General features: G+C 39.0%; 2 protein-coding genes across 2 annotated transcripts; both read left to right on the top strand.

Annotated features, from left to right (window-relative positions):
- Positions 1–344: 344 nt before the first annotated feature.
- Positions 345–2,136, top strand: LOC143846825 (uncharacterized). The gene is made up of 3 exons (XM_077355395.1): positions 345–552; positions 673–751; positions 1,379–2,136. Exons 1-3 carry the CDS (start codon positions 529–531, stop codon positions 1,984–1,986), a joined length of 711 nt encoding a protein of 236 aa, XP_077211510.1. The 5' UTR covers positions 345–528; the 3' UTR covers positions 1,987–2,136.
- Positions 2,137–8,978: 6,842 nt separating this feature from the next.
- Positions 8,979–19,794, top strand: LOC143847411 (forkhead-associated domain-containing protein / FHA domain-containing protein). The gene is made up of 12 exons (XM_077356225.1): positions 8,979–10,628; positions 10,744–10,878; positions 10,959–11,103; positions 12,138–12,440; positions 15,624–15,888; positions 17,263–17,429; positions 17,554–17,664; positions 17,913–17,964; positions 18,082–18,191; positions 18,294–18,422; positions 18,700–18,789; positions 18,935–19,794. The coding sequence occupies exons 1-12, from the start codon at positions 9,199–9,201 to the stop codon at positions 19,466–19,468; spliced, it is 3,471 nt and encodes a 1,156-aa protein (XP_077212340.1). The 5' UTR covers positions 8,979–9,198; the 3' UTR covers positions 19,469–19,794.
- Positions 19,795–20,006: the final 212 nt, after the last annotated feature.

Here is a 20,006-nt window from a genome sequence, read left to right as displayed (position 1 = left end):
AGAGGTGGATTTTTTTAAGTATCAAGGAGCTGGTTGGTTTTGAACCCAGGACCTGACGTGAGACAGTAGCTCTAATATCATGTAAAAGAACCAATTAGTCCAAAAGCTTAAGCTTTAAGAGTTGGTGTTATTTAATCATTTATACTTCAACTATACTGTCATTGCACTTGGGTGTATTTGCTCAAAAGGTGAAGAATTGTGTACGAAGAAATAAAGTAGTAGTCCCATGTTGTGTTGGGTAGATCCCACATAAGCTGTGCAAGTACTTTTTCGTTGAGATGTGACCCCACCCTCTGGTCTATAAAAGGGCAAAGGGAACCATGAAAATGCATCTCCAACTTTCCCCTCTCCTTCTCTTCCTCTTGCCCAGAAACTCCAAAGAAGTCCATTAGATTGCTTCTCTAGCTTTCCTTTCTCTCTCTCCACCTTCATGTTCTGTTTCTCTTGCTCTTCTTCCCTTGTATTAGCCAGGGGAATTTAATTTAGCTTACTGACCCACCAAGAACTCCATAAGAGAGCCAAGGAGACATGGCAAAAGAAGGAGATTTAAAGGTGCTTTAGCTCAAAAAATGGCTATTCATCATGAAAAACTTTCATTTTCTTATCTCTCCAGTTTGCTTTGTTTTCATACTTAATGATGCTAAGATAGAATTTGCATTGACGTTCTTCCAGAAGGTTGAATTGAAGGTCTCTGTGAATTGCTGCGACGGTTGCAAGAAACAAGTGAAGAAGACCTTACAGAGCATTGAAGGTAACTAACTATTGCGAAACAGCCAATTACTCCAAAAGCTTAAGCTGTTAAAGTTTGTGTTATTTAATCATTTGTACTTCAACACTCCCCTCACGTGTGGCCCCTCTTTTTTTGGGTTGGCCTGGCACGTGTGGCCCCTCTTTTGGGTTGGCCATGGATTTTTAATATCAAGGAGTTGTTGGGTTTCGAACCTAGGACCCGCCATGAGGCAATAGCTCTTATACCTTGTTAAACAGCCAATTACTCCAAAAGCTTAAGTTGTTAGATTTGGTGTTATTTAATCATTTATACTTCAACAACTATAAATTTGATCTCAGTAGTTCATGAGTGAAAGAGTACTTGATGATGGAAACTACGATAGGCCTTTATTAGGACTAATCACAAATTAACATATGATTGCAATTATAATTACATTAAGAGACTAATTCCTCTCTACATAACTTTCTCTGTCAAAAAAAACCGGCAGGGTTCCCTACCAAACGTCAGCTTACCCATAAAAAAAATCCTCTACATATTTGTATCTTTGATAGATGGATCTTTTCTTCTCTTCATCTAATTAATTACACGTATTTGTAGGGATTTTAAAGGCACAAATTGATGTCTTCATATAATTCTCGGTATTTGCAGGGGTTTTAAGGACAGAGATCGATTTGTCTCAGCCGAAAGTCACCATCACCGGCAACGTCGACCCACAAATTCTCATTAGGAAGTTGGGAAAACTTGGAAAGCCTGCTGAATTATGGGGTGTTGAGAGTAAGAAGGCCAAGGAAGTCGAACTTACCAATACAAGTGCAAAAGAAAACAAAGAAAAGAAAAAATCAGGCAATGAGAATGGGAAATGCTCAACCTCTGGAGCCTCCGATAAAACTAACGAAAAGGAAACTAGCGGCGGCGGTGGAGATTCAAAAAAAGGAGGGAAAAATGATTCGAAAGGGTCCAACGAAAGTGCTAGTAGCATTGGCAGTCCTTCCGAAGTTACCAAGTCCGAGGATTTCAACATAAAACCAGGCATAGTGCACTATGCGGGAAATGTCGCCGGTTATACGCCATATTATCCTCCGGTTGAACTGTATTATACAGTACCTACTGTTCCAAACCCTCCACAGTATAACTTCCAACAAGGTTACTATTATGAAATGCCAGTATATCATCCACCAATGCAACTGCGTGCCCAGGCGTCGAGTATCACTAACTATTTCAGCGAAGAGAATACAGTTGGCTGCACTGTAATGTGAGGAGCCCCTCTTCCCTGCCATGCCAATTTTCGATGTAGTACTTGTAAAATATAGTATAGAAGTGTAGTTTCCCTGGATGAGTTTTCCTTCTTGTATCGTTTTTAAGAATGGTTCTGAGGAGGGATTAATTCATTTTTGAAGTTCCAAATTGCGAGAGATTTTAGTCTCAAAAATATGATAAACTCAATGTGTAGCCAACGACAAGATGCGGTGCAATAAACACAAACACATAGCAAAGAAACGAGAGTTCATATGCTTCGGCAGTATGTGCATATGTCAAGGAGAGAAAGGAGTTTCCCTATCTTTCGGATTATTGAGTTACAAATTCACTTTTCTAAACTTTTTTCTATGGCAAAAAAAATACCAAAACTCTATATTTTTTGTTAAAGGTACCAAAAATCTAGATCACATAACCCTACAACCCAATATAATTATACAGATGCAACTGCATCAATAATTTTCGGAGATACTCATGTGAAACAACAAATTACTCCAAAAGCTTAAGCTGTTAGAGTTGGTGTTATTTAATCATTTCTACTTCAGTACTCCCCTCACATGTGGCCCCTCTTTTTTGGGTTGCACTGTACATAGGGGTGCAAGTTTGGCCCTGTCAGCCCTGACCCATCCTGAGCCCGAACAAGGTCAGGGCTGAATTTTCCAACCCTAAGGGCGGGTCAAGGTTCATTTTTTTAGACCCTGACTCAGGTCGGGTCGGGTTCTGGGTTAATGCCTCGGGTACCCTGACCCGGCCCGACCATAAGTTTTCTATTATAGAATTGAACCATCTGTGCATGTTTCTTTTGCTAATGTTTTCTATTATCTTGGATTGATATTTCTTTAGATTATTATTATTAATTGTCTTTGTTGCCCGTCATGTTGTTGAATTCATATTGTCTTATTTTGTTCCCTTTCTCTGTTTATTGATCATTCTGTTCTATATGATAAGTGGTTGCTTTATTTTTGGCACTCTTAACAGGTATTTGCATTAGGGTCAATTAGGGCCGGGCCGGGCCGGCCCTGCCCTGCCCAATCAGGGCCAATCAGGACGAGCCAGAGCCAACACTGAGCCCTGTAGGGCGGGCAATGGGTTGAGGTTTTTCGGCCCTGACTCAGGGTCAGGGCGGGTCAGGGCCGAGATAATGGATTCCAGGGTTGGGCTAGGGTTTTTAAAAACCCAACCCAACCCGACCCTGTTGCAGCCCTAACTGTACATGTGGATTTTTAATAGCAAGGAGTTGTTGGGTTTTGAACCCAAGACCTGCCATGAGGTTATAGCTCCCATACGATGTGAAACAACCAAGTACTCCAAAAGCTTAAGCTGTTAGAGTTGGTGTTATTTAATCATTTATACCTCAACAACTCACACAGCTCAACCGCCACACACACAGATGAACACAGATGAATCACCGCAATAATGCAAGACATTTTTACTACACGTTTCATGAGTTTTTCTTCTTAATAAGAATCAAAATTTATGATAAAGGAAACCAGGGCTGTATTCAGTAGATTTTGTGTGATTGGTTATCCATCTTTTCTCTTACAAAAGATGAGTAGGGAAAAGCATAGTTTTGATGTTTAGACTCCCAGTGGACTCCCACTTCTTGCCTGGAGATTGGTCGCCAATCCTTTTAAACTTGGTCGCTAATCCTTTTTAAACTCCAATCATCTTGAGTCTTGCATGCTCATGAATAGAGAGAGTCGGAGGGAGAGAGGTTTGAACCAACTCTTAGAATTAGCTTTTCATCTTTCTCCATGAAGACACGTCAGGAGGCCTTGTTCTGCTTTTCACTACCTTAATGCATGTAACTTTAATGCTTTTTTATGTCATGTTATGGAGTGGTCCAATAAAGAAGCAAGGCCTTGCGTACCAGACATTTTAATATGCTCTATGATTTGGAACATTTCATTTAAATAAGCAAGCACGAGTATATTCTCTCTAGCTATTTGCCTTTCGTTAGAGAACCTCATTTGTTAATAATCTTTTTTTATGCAAAGATGCAAATCCACCCCAACCCTACGTTTACAATCTTCAAAGGCTGCTCTCTTCTAATCCTCATGCATGCAGTTTTAACTAATTTTTGTGATTATGATAATAGTATAAGGGACTTGCTAGGCAACTTCCCAGTACACTTTTTCACTAGAGAATTCCCACATCTTAACAGATTTTACCTTCTTCATCTGAAGTGGTTGTTCTTTCCTGAAAAACATGAGCCGCAAAATGGCTTTATGTGAAATTGCCTAGCAAGTCGAATAGTATAAGGGAGATGACATCTCCATTCTTTCCCTTCCTCTTGTTCTCTCTGTCATCCTGATAGAGGACTCCGCAGGAGTCATTTACTTCAAAATGTTATTTTTCTTTTTTCCTTTTTTTGGGTCTGCCTAACCCCAAATCACCTATAAAAAAAATCGAATAGTATAGTCCATGATTCGGTTTGGTCAAGGTTCCTACTATAGGACATGATTATGTGATTGTTGAAATCTTTCTTAGTGCGACCTAGTTAATGAAGCTTAATTAATTCCAACATATAATGTAATATAATATTAATATTATACAGCTGAGTCATGTCTCCACCATCTTTCTCAATCGGATCCTCTTCATGCCCTGGTCAGAACCCAACCAAGGGAGGGGCCTTCACACATAGACGTATGAGGCAAGCACTTCCCTTTTTTGGTAGTTAATCAAGTGCATTATTTAAGAGATAAAACATCTTTCTCTATCTACTATATATGAAGTTTAATGCTAATGGTATCCTCATTTTTATATAAGGTATTAGAGAGTACTAATTATCAGAAGTTGTCCATCACTCTTGTGATAGTTGTCAACCCGTGACTCGACTCGTGAATCGATTTCTTAATTTTACGACTCGTGATTCGAGTCGACTCTTGACTCGTAAGAGTTTTTGAAAAGAGTAGAGATGTAGTTGAAAAAATATCATTATATCTCAAACGATGAAGCATGTAAAAAAAATATAACCCAATTGCACATAGATAAAGTACTAACCCAAAAATATCAATCTATCCATCCATAATATATACTAAGCATGTAACTTTCCAAATGTCATTCACCTTTTCCATAAAAAGCTTTTCCTGAAAATTATTTTCCCCAACATCATGTTTGATCTTTTGATGGGGTGGGGTGGGGCTCATATTCTATACCCAAGATTAGCATGGGTAGGGTCCACTATTTTACCCTTGATCCGGTGAGCCCACCAACTCTATCCAAACCCATGCATACACTGTGGGACCAACTTTTTTTTGAATGGTTTGGACTAATTATTTTACACCTCATGCTATGATGGGGTGGGGCCCAACATTTAATGACCATGCCTAGGATTGGTGGGGCCCACTGTCTCTACCCAAACCAATGCAAAAAGTGGGGGCTCCCATTTTATCCCTAACATTATTGACAAGGTGGTGTTCATCGTCCCTACCCAAACCTATGCATTTGACTGGAGCCCGCCATTTTACATCTCATGTTTTGATGGCATGGGGCCCACCATTTTACTAGTAAATAACTACATGCTTGTAACTTGCATGAACAAAAATAATTAAGTTTTAAGTCCCTACTTCCAAGTTTTCAACCATCAAAGCAAGAAAGCCTAGGCCCAACAACTCGATTCGACTTATAAGAGTCATAGTTTTTTTACTCGACTCGGAGCGAGTCGTAAGAGTCACTAGATGACTCGTAAAAGTTTTTGACAGAGGCGACTCGCATGGGTGACTCAACTCGACTCGAGAGTTGACTCGCACGATTCGTAAGAGTTTGACAACTTATGCTCTTGTCCTTTATAGCTATGTGACAATTCCTTCATTCAACTCAACATCCTTGCGATGCCCATCTTTAGGGTCCACCAGGTTTTTTATATATTTGTCAAGCAAGAAGAAATTCTATGACTAACTGCCAGTGCTAAGCAGAAGTCTCCCTGCCTCCATTGCCACTACCACGCTAGAGTCCATGGCTACAATGACTACGACAAACGGGTTCCACCGAAGAGACTAAAGAACGTTTCCTATGTACCTATGTATAGTATTTACTTACATACAAGATGTACTTTGAATATAATTAATATTTACCTGTACACATACTAAAAAGGCACTCTCTTATTTCAAATATCTTTAGATTTTTGTATCAAGTATCAGAAATAAGAGGGTAGAAATTATCAACATAGCAACAATTAATGTTGGTTCCTAGTCTGAGCAATAAGATATAAGGGATTATAAAGTTATAGGTAGGGGTGCCAAAATTGGCCGAACCGAACCGAAACCAAGCCGAAACAGAACCAAAAATTTGGTTTCGGTTCGGTAAAACCAAACCGATTCAAATTTCGGTTCAGTTCGGTTTGGGGGTCAAACCGAACCGAACCAAACCGTTGCCCTCGATTTCCAATGAATATGACTAAGGGGTGGCGAAATTGGCCGAAACCCAACAGAAACTGAATTTCCCCTATTCAAATTTCGGTTCGGTTTGACTCAAACCGAACCGAAACCGAACCATTGCCAACCCCAGTTATAGGGCGTTAATTATTAGAGTCGAACAATGTGTATATGCATGTGTGTGTGACCACCGTTCCCTAAGCTCAAAAAACTGTCCAATTGTACCCTTTCTAAGGTTGAAAATCTATATTCCCCTCAACCACATCCTTTCTTCTTTTAACTTGCGCATGCTATGCCATCAACCATTAGATAGTTGATAAACGGATTTTTAGTTTCGTACAAAATATACTTGACTATAAGTACATACCATACAAACTCTTCTACAGTTTGTGTTGTAAAAAGTACCACCTGAATGAAAAATACTTGTTTTCATGCTATGCTATTAGCCAACCAACCAATACATTGCCAAAAGAGAGTTCAACCAATACAGTGCTAAAAGAGAGTTCAACCAATACAGTGTCAAAAGAGAGTCCAGAAGGTGAAAGGAGGTCGGTCGGTCAACAAATCACTCTAAAACCTGTGTTATATTTTGGATCGACTTCTCTATGGCTGATGAACCACATTTAGCAGCTCAGACTCTCCTCAAAACCGCATTGTACAGACGGGAAAACTCTGGTCATTTTATTAGAAACAAGTTCAACCGCCTAGCTAGGCCTTCCTGACAAAATAGTGATAGAGCCATGATTAGAGAGTCTTCATTCGACAAGAGTTTAATGATGAAAGTGTTTGTAGAATTTGAAAAATGTTTAGGAAGATTTTAAGAAAAATTCAATGATTTACAACACGTATGTCTACTATGGGCCCACTTGGCTACCATGATTTTTTTTTTTTTTTTTTTTCATGACAAACTGGTGTCTCCAACTGGTGAGATAGAGGTTGGGCAGGTGAAGTCGCTAAAAATCAAGAAACAAAATACCGGAAACTCGCGTCTCCAAATGGTAGGTAGGAGTGCCTAAAAAACAGGAAACAGCCGATCAGATTTTGAGTATAGTTTTTTGTTTCCTGATTTTTTTGCCACTTCTCATCACCACGGAGACACTAGTTTCCTGTTTTTTCTTTTCTGATTTTTAGCGACTTCACCTTCATCTCCACTTGGAGACACCGATTTATCATGAAAAAAAATTCATGGTAGCCAAACGTGCCCTATGTGTATTCTTATTTCTCTAAATAAGAAATAACAATGATAGATTAGGAATTTAGGATGTGAGTTCATTTTCCACCACAATGTTGTTATCAATAGTTTTGAATTTCTCTACGGCTGATGAACCACCTTTAGTAGCTAGCTTGAACTCTCCTCGAAAGCAACATTGTCCAGACAGAAAGACTACAATCATTTTATTAGAAATAGGGTCAATCTCTTAATGAGGCCTTCTTGACAAAATAGTGCTAGAGATGATGCAGTCGAAAAACCTATAGGTTCCTCTTTGCCTAGCGCAAGAGGCAAAAATAGAAAAAATAAAGAAGAAAAAGGGACCCTTTAATCACCGTCGTGGGGGAAATAATACTTAGATCAGTGTAAAAAAGGTTGATATTCTCTTCGACGATCTCGTCGAAGACGGAGTTTCTTGGAGCAAAACTGAGAAGAACTCCTGTAGGGCCTAATCCTACAACCTAAATGGCCGTTTGGATATGCGGATTTTAAAATCTTGGATTTCTTCAAAATTGTGTATGGGAGCAAGAGAGGGAGGAGACCAACTGTCTCATTTTTTGATTTCTCGCCCTTCTTTCCATAGCCAGAGAGGAGATCATCCCATGTTTCCAGATTTTAGAAATCTCAGGATTGGGGAGACATTTCTAAAACCTAGTTTTCTTACTTAAAATCTAAGATTATGGAGAAGCGAAGCCGACGGTCTCCTTCTTCTCTTGTCTCCCATGTATAATTTTGAATAAATCCAAGATTCTAAAATCCGCATATCCAAACGGCCCCTACAAGTTCTCAAAGAACTCAAAAGCCTAAAGGAAATTTTCATTCAATAATTCAAAAAAGTCCCTAACAATCTCAGTTGTCTATCAAAACTAACCTAAATAAAGTTTTAAAAAGTGAAAATAAACCCTAAAATACAGGGTTGCAACTAGAGCCGGGCTCAACCTGAACCCATAGGGTTCAACCGATTTCCAAACGAGTTGGGTTTGAATAAATGAAAATATATGCAGACATCTCCAATTGTTTGTTACTCTTCCACCTTAGATTAATTAGCATATGTGGATGTTGTCTCGTGCCGAAGGCAGCCCGAAATGCCTCGCAAAATTCCCTAGCAAAGCCCTTGAATCCTACTATGGATGATTAACAAACCAAAGAGTTATCTATTAGATAATCCTAACCATCAATCATTTGCTGGCACTATGTCCCATTCAAACCGGTCCATTGGATGATGATCTAAGTAACAAAACCCAGGAAGGGCATTGAAGCTACTAGTTTCATAAGCTTGGATGGTATTTCCGTAATGAAGAAAGTTAGCAAGACGCTACGGAGAACGGCTTTCCCAAGACTGCCACTAATATGTCGCGTTGCATCGAGGCGATTTTCTTTTCTTTTCGAATAAAGGTCAAAAACCCACACCACCCCAAAAGGTTGAAAATGGCGGGAGTAGGGTTTTCAGTTTTCCAAGCTTTTCATCTCCTCTTCCCTTCACTCTCTCCAATAGGTTAGTCTCTCTCTTTCTCTCTCCATGAATTCGATTTCTCCTTTGGAAATACTCGATCGAATAAACGATCTGTTATTCATTTCCTATTTTATTATTTCAATTTACAATTTTTCCCCGATTTTTTTCAATTTTTATGGAACTCCAAGATTCCAGCAAGCGGCAACGAGGGAATTTCCCCCTGCCGTGCCGGAAGAAGCGGAGAATCGTCACGAAATCTGGGTTCTTCTATCTCAGATCTCTCGGCTCTCCTATGATTCTATCGAGTACTAATTCTCTTTGTAGATTGATTTGTTTGAGATCAGATAGGGTTTATAGCATTGGTAGGAAAAAGAAGCTTTGTGAAGTTGTCTTTGAAGACCGTCGTGTTAGTAAGCGACATTGCCAGATTTTATTTGATGGGTTAAAGCGTAAATTTTTTATTGTTGATGGGTTTTTTCCATCTGATAGTTTCCATTTGGATGAGATTAGGAGAAAGTTTGGGTATCATTCCAATTTTAAGGTTGAAGGTTCTTTGAATGGGCTTTTTGTTAATGGGTTTAGGCTTAAAAGGGGTGTTATTACAGAGGTGTCTGTTGGGGATGAGGTTTCCTTGGTTTGTGGTGGTGGGTCAGATCATGATTTGGTAGATAGAGTTGGGTTCATTGTTGAAAGGATTGTTTTTACAGAAGAGGTTACAGGGGAGAGTGTAATTGCTATGAAAAAGAGTTTGGAGGATGAAGTGAAAATTCGGTGCAGGGAAAGTTCTGATGCAAGTAATGTGCTTGCTTTTAAGGACAAGAGACCATTTTCAGATTTTACTCTTTGTAGGTTGAGGCACAAACAACTGATCACCAGAGCATCCCTACTTTTATGCAAATACAGGCGCATATTGCAAAGTGTTGACCCCATATCGTACATCCGAAGATGTGTGAATTTGGATAAGCAGGAGGGAATCATGATGCTAAAAAATGGGTCTTCTATCATTAGCAGAAAGGATCACTTTCAAGATTTAGTGCTACGTAAGATGATTGAAATTCCACCCAGTAGTGATTCAGTAATAGATAAGGACAAAAATCTTGACAGTCAGAAACTGCTCTGCCACTTTAGTTTGAATGCTGAACGACGTTTAGCAAGTGAAACAATAGACATCATAAAGACTGGTTCTATTAGACTTCATGCTGGGACCGTGTTGGCTTCTGAAAATTGCTCCATGGTGAACCTCAGAAAGACCATCAAATTGAACATGTCAAAAGAAACTCAGTCCGTTTTCTTTTCTAGTGATCCTTTACAACAAAAGGATTGTAGTAAAAATCCTGATAAGGAAGCTCTTCTTAAAGATAAATCCATGGATCACTTGATGAACTCTATTGACAATATTTATCAGATTAACGGTGCCTCGCATTCGAAGAAGGACAGAGGCATCAGTTATTCTTCATGCGGGAGAAAATTCTTTTTGAACCGCCTTAAATTTATGGACAATGGTTTGCCAGACCAGCATACCAATGTTTCCTTGCCAGAGCTTCTCTATCCTGTAGAAGGCCTCTTACGCATATTTGTTGCAACATTTACAAGTGATGTTTTATGGTATGCGAAATTCTAGTCTATTTATTGGAAATTTTATTTGTTGGGTTTGCGTTGTTACAAGTTGTGTGTTAGTTTAGATTATGATCCCAGGTCTGAAGCAGAAATTTTTTTACAGGTTTTTGTCGTACTGTGAAGTTCCCAACCTTCTACCAATAACCATTGCATGTCATAACACTGATAGATGCTGGAGTGCTAATCATGATAAAAGAACATCAGCACCTTATTCGGATTATCCAAACTTAGTAGTGGTGTAAGTGCTGTTCATCTATTGATTTCTGATAATTTGATTGTAATACCTTTATTTTTCTAATGCATGCTGTTTCATTGTAGTTATCCTCCATTTCCTGATTCTATAGCCTTTGGTAAAGACCGTAAAAAACAAGGGATTGCATGCCATCATCCAAAACTGCTTGTTTTGCAAAGACAGGATAGTATTCGCATTGTTGTTACTTCGGCAAACTTGGTTTCAAGACAGGTGATTATTTCTTTGCAAGTCACTTGTCACGAACAGCAGCCACAAGATCACATTGTACATCATTCATGCTTATAAAGTACCCTTCATTTCTATGCAACCCTTTTCTTTTAAATTGATAAGCTTGGATTTATCCCGAAAACTAAAGATTACGACATTCAGAACCTTCAAACTGAGCGACAAGCTCAACCCTCTGTTTGTACAACCTTGGCATGTTATTGACCAATGAAATCAAACTGAGAATCTTCGTCGAAGATTAGATTGTGTGACAGGGCCCTACCTAGAATATGTTGACAGTTAAAGAATAAAGATCTTGATTGTGGCGGGAAAGAGGAGTGTGCTTCCACTCTAGTTCTTGCTTCTCTAGTCCGAGGCTGTTCACCGCTCAGTGGCATGCATCCATGCTTATAGTTTTGGATCTCAGGGTTTTTATCTAATTTGCTTATTAATGAAATGCTCCATCTAGAAGCCTACAACTGTTGCTTGAATAGTGAAATAAAAATGGGTTTTGTGGGGTTTGGGCTTATTTTTGCAACCCAGAGTGGCTTATATTGTCTCAGGTGAAACATGTATTCCATGATCCATTTTATGTTTCATTTCATCCATAACAGAATATTATACACTTGTCGCTGAAAAGAAACATGGGTATTCTAGGCCTAGCAATACAAGATTACAAGCACATCTATTGTAGTTTCTGTGGAGAAGTCTGAGACGCCTTTGTCTAAGAAAATATTTCAACCACTCCTGTCATTTATGATAAATTTCACTCATCTTAATTGTTCTATTAGAACTATTTTAAATGAAAATTGGCATGGACTCAACTGCTTTAATTTCGAGGGGTCTTTCTAACTCTATGTAGATTGGTCTTCTTGTGCTCTTTTTGTTCACATTATATACTTATTAATCTGGCTCAGAGTTTCCCAACATGAACTCCTTCCAATCTTTTAGCAAATATATTCCATCTCTGTTGACACTGTATTTGTCTGCCCTGACATTTTTCCTGCACATTGCTTGCTCATTGAGCCTTTCTTTGTCAGTGGAATGGTGTGACCAATACTGTTTGGTGGCAAGATTTTCCTCGTCAAAGCACGCCCGATTACTCTTCTCTCTTTACCCACCGTTCATCTGGGGAAACTAATGAAGACTCCAAACCTGACTTTGCTGCCCAACTAGCTGGATTTATGGCATCTCTTCTTGCTGATGTTCCTAGTCAGGCACATTGGATCTTGGAGTTGACTAAGTATGATTTTGGAGGGGCTGTCGGTCATCTGGTTTCTTCAATACCAGGATTGCATATGCAGAATCCTCCTTATTCTCGGGAACCTTTGTCCTTCTTACCTGTAAGTAGTTTTTGTACTTATTGCTTGAGCGATATTAGAGAAAGAGTGAAAGAATAATCTTTGTGTATTTGGTTTTCTTTACCTTCCCGTGGATTAGTTTCCTATTATTGCATCCAACTATTGGCGTACGAGAATGTGTTCCTATGCATATGAATGGGCAGGGTTAAGAAACCAAAAGATTGCAAAGAGATGATATCAGCGAGTTGGCTCAAGCACTGATGATTACTTTCATGTCTATAAATTTAGAAAACTAGGAAAAGATGTTTTAAGCCCCAAATAATGATGAGTGAGCATGTTATAATATGTTGTATGATAATGTAGTATTAAAGATATTAATTTTCATTCTACATTGAGAGTTAACGTTTTGATGAGAGATGGAATCGTGTTCTTGATAGGGAGGGTGGGAGCACTCTTTTGAGGGGAGGTGGGTGAGAATGCCTCCTTGCTCATATCTGCTCCCGTATTGTATTTTCTCAAATCTGCTCCCGTATTGTAGATTCGTGGCTCTAGAGCTGGTTCAAGAACTTGATGAATGGATTTGGCTTCTAAGATCTCGCCCAGGGCATCCTTGGGGAGAAGATATTTCGTGGTGTGCATGTGTGCTTGTATATATTGGACAGCATGCAGACATTCATGTACGTGTGCATATGCATGCATAGCTCCATTGGTGCCTTTTGATTCCTTCGTGTGAATACAAAGAAGTCAAACCTTCACTACCTGACTCACAGCATATTTAATATTTACACACACACACATATATGTCTTATATATATATATATATATATATATATATATATATATATATATAGTGATCAGTGTATTCTATGGTTCTGTCAATAAGACATTTCAAAATATGATTATGAAAATTGTGACTTCTAATGTGCATGACATAATACATGGTCAATAGTGTTGTGACCAAGGTGTTAAGTTTTGGTTTCAGTATGTTTTTCGGTCCTGATGAAAATGGAAACATGTCAGTTTCAAATGAAAATTTCGGTAGAAATTTTGTAAAATTGCGGAAACATATGGGAACATGTGCAAATGAAGATGAAACTTCAGGAAGTGCTAGAAAAAGCACTTATACATACTAAAAAACCATCACATAAGGGGGAAAAACTACCTATAATGTTTTAACATTGAATACTTAGTGACATGCTCGACAACTCATGTATCATAATTTAATACATTCCATATTTCACATGAATTAACCTGTACGGAATGTGGCTCTTTGGCTTAAAGTCATGGGTATGCTCTCCGGTGACGAGAGTTCGAATCCCCCTGGGCTTGCCCGATGCATGTGGTTTACGGGTGATTGCGCACATCCGTTGGGAATAGTCCCACGGTCCCACCCTAAAAATTGGGGTGGGGATACCCTATGTCATCAAAAAATATATATATTTCACATGATTTTATATAAATATTTATACATAATACATACCCCACATTTCACATGCAATTCATACAAATATAATTATTTAATACATACACCGTGGAAGGAGGGGAGGGGAGACTGTTCTCTTTGCGGCTGCTTGGGATGTTCTCATATATGGGCTTAAGTGAGTTTAGGTGGTGGGATCTATTGCCCACCAATCACGTTAAAAGGTTTCTTTTAAGTCGTTTAAATGACTTAAAAGAGGTCATGTGAGCCATGGTGAGGTAAAGGGAGAAAGGGGCAAGAAAGGGTAGAGCCATATATGATGTGTGGGCCTTGGTGATGGGGACCATCCTCACATCGAGGCTAATAAAATGCTCAAAAATAGAAATGCTCAAAAATAGAAGGGCGGCACAGTGCACAAGGCTCCCGCCATTGCGAGGTCGAGGGCTAGATGTACGCAGCCTTACCCCTACTTTGCAGAGAGGCTGTTTCCGTGACTCAAATCCATGACCACCAGGTCACAATGGAGCAACCTTACCGTTGCGCCAAGGTTCGCCCTCTGCAAAAAAAGGAATAAAACTATAAACTAGAATGTCTCTCGTAGCTGTTGCAGTATAAATGATTAAATAACACCAATTCCAATGGCTTAATCTTTTGGAGTAATTGGTTGTTTTCACATGATATCAGAGAAAAAGTCCTGGGTTCGAAATTCCTTGATGTTAAAAATCCACATGTATTGGCCAACCCAAAAGAGGGGCCACATCTATGCCAACCCTAAAAAGAGGGGCCACCCATGAGGGGGAGTGTTGAAGTATAAATGATTAAATAACACCAACTCCAATGGCTTAAGCTTTTGGAGTAACGGTTGTTTTCACGGTAGCAAAGAAAGCATGCCTCAAGTGTGCCGTTTCACATCAAACTGATGTGATTCAGTCATCTTAGCATCTGTTAGATTTATTATTTTCTATTGAACTATTAGACATGTGTTATTTTCTTTTATTAGCATTTTATTTGAATTATTAGCATTTTTATGTACTGTGGATATGAGGGATGTCTATATCAACTATGACCCACCAGACCCTTTTTCCCCATGGCACACCTTCTTCACCTTTTCCCAGGGCCTACCATCACTTAAGCCTTAGCGCACACATCACCCGTTAACAAGGGGTTGGTCAAGGCATTCTTAGGCTTGATTGATGTAAGGCTTCCACTGATACGAGGTGATGGCCTTTATGTAGTGTACCATATTCTGATTTGTACACCTTTGGAATCCTTTGATCGTGGAAGGTGATTTCAGCAACGTCGTAAAATGGATCCACCCAAAAGGCGGCGCTGGCACTTCGCAGACTACTTTTAGGGGATCATTATTAGTGTGGAAGGTCATGATGTGACCTTCCAGCATATCCGTAATACAACCAATGAGGTGACCGACTTGCCGGCTATAGAGGGATTGAACCATTCCACTATTATTTCTTCTGGATCTTTTCCTATTTGATCAGAGCTTTAGCTGTGTGTTTTGGCTTCTCATGTTCCTTCTTGTGACCACCTCGGCCTGTGAGATTTTTCTCTTGTTCATTTCTTAACCGTGTTCTTTACCAAAAAAATAAAAAAAATCAGGTCATTTATGACTTGACAATTTCTTGCCTTCTTCGTTCTTACTGTTGTGTTTCTAATCTGGTATGCTTTAAGGGGCATTTTACTGTTGTGTATGTATAAAATTTTATTCTTTTGGTTATATTATGGCTTGACAAGATGTTTGGCCCAAAATGGATCATTAAGTAGCATATGTTTCATTTCTTCTAATGCAGGCTAAGCAGATTTCATGTTCACAATCAATTGATGTGAAGTTCCTTGGTTCTGTTCAAGCATCTGTCGTAGGTTTAAGCCACCGTTTTCGTACTGCAGCTGATTCACATGGCACACAACTGAAGACACTAGCTGCTTTCCTTGGAAAATGTCGAGAAAATGCATATGGAATGTCACAAGTTCTCTTAAAAAGGAACACTAATATCCCTGCAGATGCAAATGCTGTGAGCGTTCTTGTTTGTGATCTAGATGAATACTCGGAGGGAGGTAACTTTATTAAAGCTTCCTTGTGGCAACTAAATGATATTATTGGATACTATGTTCTTTACTCATGTTCTGCATTATTTATGAATTTTAATCTAAACAAACATGTAAACTGAACTAGTGCAAAGATTTTGAATTATGTGAGACCTTCATAGGAGGATGTAGGTGTGAAACCATGCATTAAAAGATAATCCATGTTGCAACAGAAACTCTACTGTTAACTTACCAACTTCTCCAAAAGCTTAAGCTGTTGGAGAAAGGCGTTATTTATCTTTTATACTTTAACATTCCCCCGCACGTGTGGCCCACTTGGCAAACACGTGGCACATGTGGTACCACTTTGGGCCGACCATTGCATGTGGATTTTTGCTATCCGGGAGGTTTGAACTCGAGACCTTTGGCTCTAATACCATGTTAACTTACCAACTTCTCCAAAAGCTTAAGCTGTTGGAGAAAGGCGTTATTTATCTTTTATACTTTAACATCTACTTTTAGTGGAATTTTATCTGTAAATCCCTGATTGAACAAATACTTCATTGGTACTGTTTTCAGTCTGGATGTTTAAGAAAGCCCACTTGACGTGGATGTCACCGGAGAGTTGATGTCACCATAGAAAAAATAATGTCATTTCTGCTTGTATGAATAAACTGGAGCTGTAGGGGCAGAGTTTACAAGCTTCTTTTGGTTCAGAATGGAGGAGAAGGTGGGGAATGGGGGATTCAAAGATCGAGTAAGAGAAACCAAAAGAAAGTTGTGCAAAATAGGTTTCCCTTCCTCCTAGGGACTGGAGGATCAAGCATTTCGAGTACCAAATTTTCAAGAGAATAGAATGTAGGAGGTGTTATGTTAAAAATAAACAATTCTCAGGCCTGGCTTTCATGCAACCCAAAGTCGATGGGGTATGGAAGAAAAAGAAGAGGGACAATGGGACAACTACAATCGAGCAGGTCTTTTGCTCGAGTGGCTTAAAAAGGGAATTGACCAGAGATGAAAAATGAGCTTCCCAAACCTGGAATATTCCACTACTGCCTGAACCAGTAAAACTAATGAAGTTTTGTTTTGGATGGAATCTGATGATCAAGCACCCAGAATTGGGAAAATATAAGGCTGAGCCATGGGTGAAAAGATGGGCAGCCCCTTTAATCAAGCATCCTGTATTAGGAGAATTGCAGCCCCTTTGAGTCACCTAATATTAGTATTGGAATATGACGAAGTGTCCTTCAATTTCAATATTACTCAACTATGTATGGTTCTGAAAGCTTTCTTCTCTAAAGTCCTGTAACTTGCAGGATGCTGTTTTCTTTTGCTTCTCAAATTTATACAATGTTTTTCATGGCTTGGTATCTCCACGTAACTATAGCAATTCCTTTGAATCAGATTATGTCCAACTTGGTTTTCTCCCAAAAAGCGTTGCCAAGTGGGTAGCACCTCTGTACGATATTGGCTTTTTTAGTTTCTCTGGATGTATTTATCCTAAAGAAGCTCTTGCGGCTGCTTTAGGAGGAACCAACCACACAGTACAGCTGATTTTGTATGTATCACAGGCATGTCTCCTTTATTTAATCCATATTTTCACTAAGACTTAATCCATTTCTTTTTTATTATTAAATGTGAGGACTTGATTTTTGGATTGTGCTTATGTGAGGGCTGTTGTTGCCTGCAATGCAGGGGCGTAACTTTTCTGAAATTCCAAGTTTAATACAGCCTGACCATATTGCTGCTATATGCTCTCTTCTTGCATCCATACAAAGGTGTGTAGGCCTTTGGCGCTTACAAGAGGTAATTTTTCCAGTGTTTAGCTCTTGATTTTTTTTTTTCATCTTTTTTCCATTAAAATCATGCACAAAATAATAATACCGAATTGGAGACAGAAAAATGTCTTCCCGACATGTATGCCAACATTTGTCCAGCATGAAATGGCCTGTCGTTGTTACATGGGACAAGATTGTATTTTGTAACCTACTTCCTTTTCTTTGTATTTTCAACATTCTCTAAGTCCCTTCTCTGGTTCTTTTGCTTTGAATTAGGTATTGTGTCGATACAAATGGCCAGAATCCCTAGAAACTGATTTTGTATATGGTGCGTTACTTTAGCTTGGTGATATTCTTTTTCATTTTAATGAGTTTATCAGATGTTACTCTCACTTCATACATGGCTATAGTAATTTTTCATTTGCATTGTGTTTCTACTGTAAAGGGGCATCCTCAATTGGAACATCAATCAATGCACAGTTTTTAGCTGCATTTTCGGCAGCTGTTGGCAAAAAGTCATCAGAGTTCTCTGAGTCTGAGGAATCTGATCCAGAGGTAACTTTTTAACGGCTTGATTTTTCCCTAAGCATTGAACTTTGGGCTTGTATCGTATATTTGTTCTTGTATTCAATAGTTCATTATCCATGCTTTTGACAGTGGGGTCGCTGGAATGCCAATCACGAGCTAAGAAGTCCATCAGTCAGGATCATTTTCCCAACTATTGAAAGAGTTAAAAATGGGGTTTGTGGAATCTGGCCTTCCAGACGCATGCTTTCTTTTTCAGAGGTAACAGATTTACTTGATATCATTTACTGTAAGTGCTCTCTGAGTGAAAAATGGGGTTTGTGGAATCTTTCCACTTACATTCCATTTTACATCACGTAATTCAGAGTTAAAACGAGGAAATTTTTTTCTCCATGAGTTTAATGGTATCTCTCTATTAAAAAATGTTATTTCTCTCCTATCATATCATACACACATACTGTCGTCCTATTTATGATTTATGAATATTGTGGACTTGAAACTGACTTTTTTTTTCATTGATTTCCTTACTTTTTCTCAGCGAACATGGCAGAGATTGAGAACCAGGGGCATACTTCATGATGCTATTCCTCATCCCATTGATAGAGTAGGATATCCAATGCATGTCAAGGTATTATTATGTTCCCGATTCGATTGTAGTAATAAGTAAACCTGATGTTTCGGGAAGCATATTTGTCTAGTTTCAGCCAAAAACATTATGATCCCATAGGAAATGTGTGTTATTATGCTGATAGAAGTTGGTATGGTCTAAACAGGTGGCGCGCAGACGCTTCCTCTCCAAGACGGGTTCATCTTCTTTTGGGTGGTTATATTGTGGATCACATAATTTCAGCCGAGCCGCCTGGGGAAACCCAATATCCCATTCATCTGATGTTAATGCCCCTGGAGCCATTGCATCGTCTGTTTTGGGTTCGAGGCTTCACATTTGCAATTATGAGCTTGGTATCATTTTCGTTGTACCCCCACCAGATATATCCAAGGTTGTATCCAAAGAAAAGCATTTAAATTTAGATGATATTACTCTGCCATTTGTTGTTCCTGCACCAAAATACCAGCATAATGATCGGCCAGCAACGGCGCAGGCCATGCGAGAGGCTTTGGCTGAAGTTGCTCAACTAGAGAAAGAAAACTCCATGGTGATGGAACCTGTTGAAGAACTGATGGATGGGGGAATCTCTGATGAAGAAGAGGAAATGATAGAGCCAACTGACTATGTAGTTGAAGAGAAAGAAGAGGAGAAAGCCTATGCTGAAACTCTCTGGAGCCAAGTAGATTCATCTGAGAGTTGATAAGGTCTACTTCTCCATCAGAGGTTTAGTTAGTGGTCGAGGTATTGGAGCAGTAAGCAGAACTTGAAAATAAGCCATTTTGGCTTCTAGTGAAGGAGCTATGCCAAAGCAGAGTTTCTCTCGTAGTAGACCGGACATATTCAGAGTTGTATTCTTGGATTGTGAAGAACATGAGCAGGAAGAAGCAGTGTTATAACCCCATAAGGGAATGACGGAATGTCATTAAGTCCTAGTCATGCGCGAAATACATTGTATTACTTATTGAAAGATGTACTTTTTTAACATTCTTTGATTACATTCAATAAAATAGAGAGAATTTATAGGCATTCGGCAATGTCGGTGTGGATTCATCCAGTTTTTGTTTTTCTTTGCTTTCTGAGTGAGATCTTACTACCATAGAGTTTTAAAACTCCCTCATGTCATTGTCAACTTGCCCTAGTCGACTCCCATTTACCTTTGCCCCGTTCTTGTCTAAGTCTGCATTTTTTTCTTACAAAGTGAAACAAAACTCTTTTGACTCTCCGAAGTTATGACTGTA

Source organism: Tasmannia lanceolata, unplaced genomic scaffold, assembly GCF_043159265.1.
Source record: "Tasmannia lanceolata isolate RefF3 unplaced genomic scaffold, GAP_Taslan_0.1 ptg000015l, whole genome shotgun sequence".
In the NCBI taxonomy this organism is placed as follows: Eukaryota; Viridiplantae; Streptophyta; class Magnoliopsida; order Canellales; family Winteraceae; genus Tasmannia; species Tasmannia lanceolata.
This window is presented reverse-complemented; position numbering and strand designations above follow the sequence as displayed.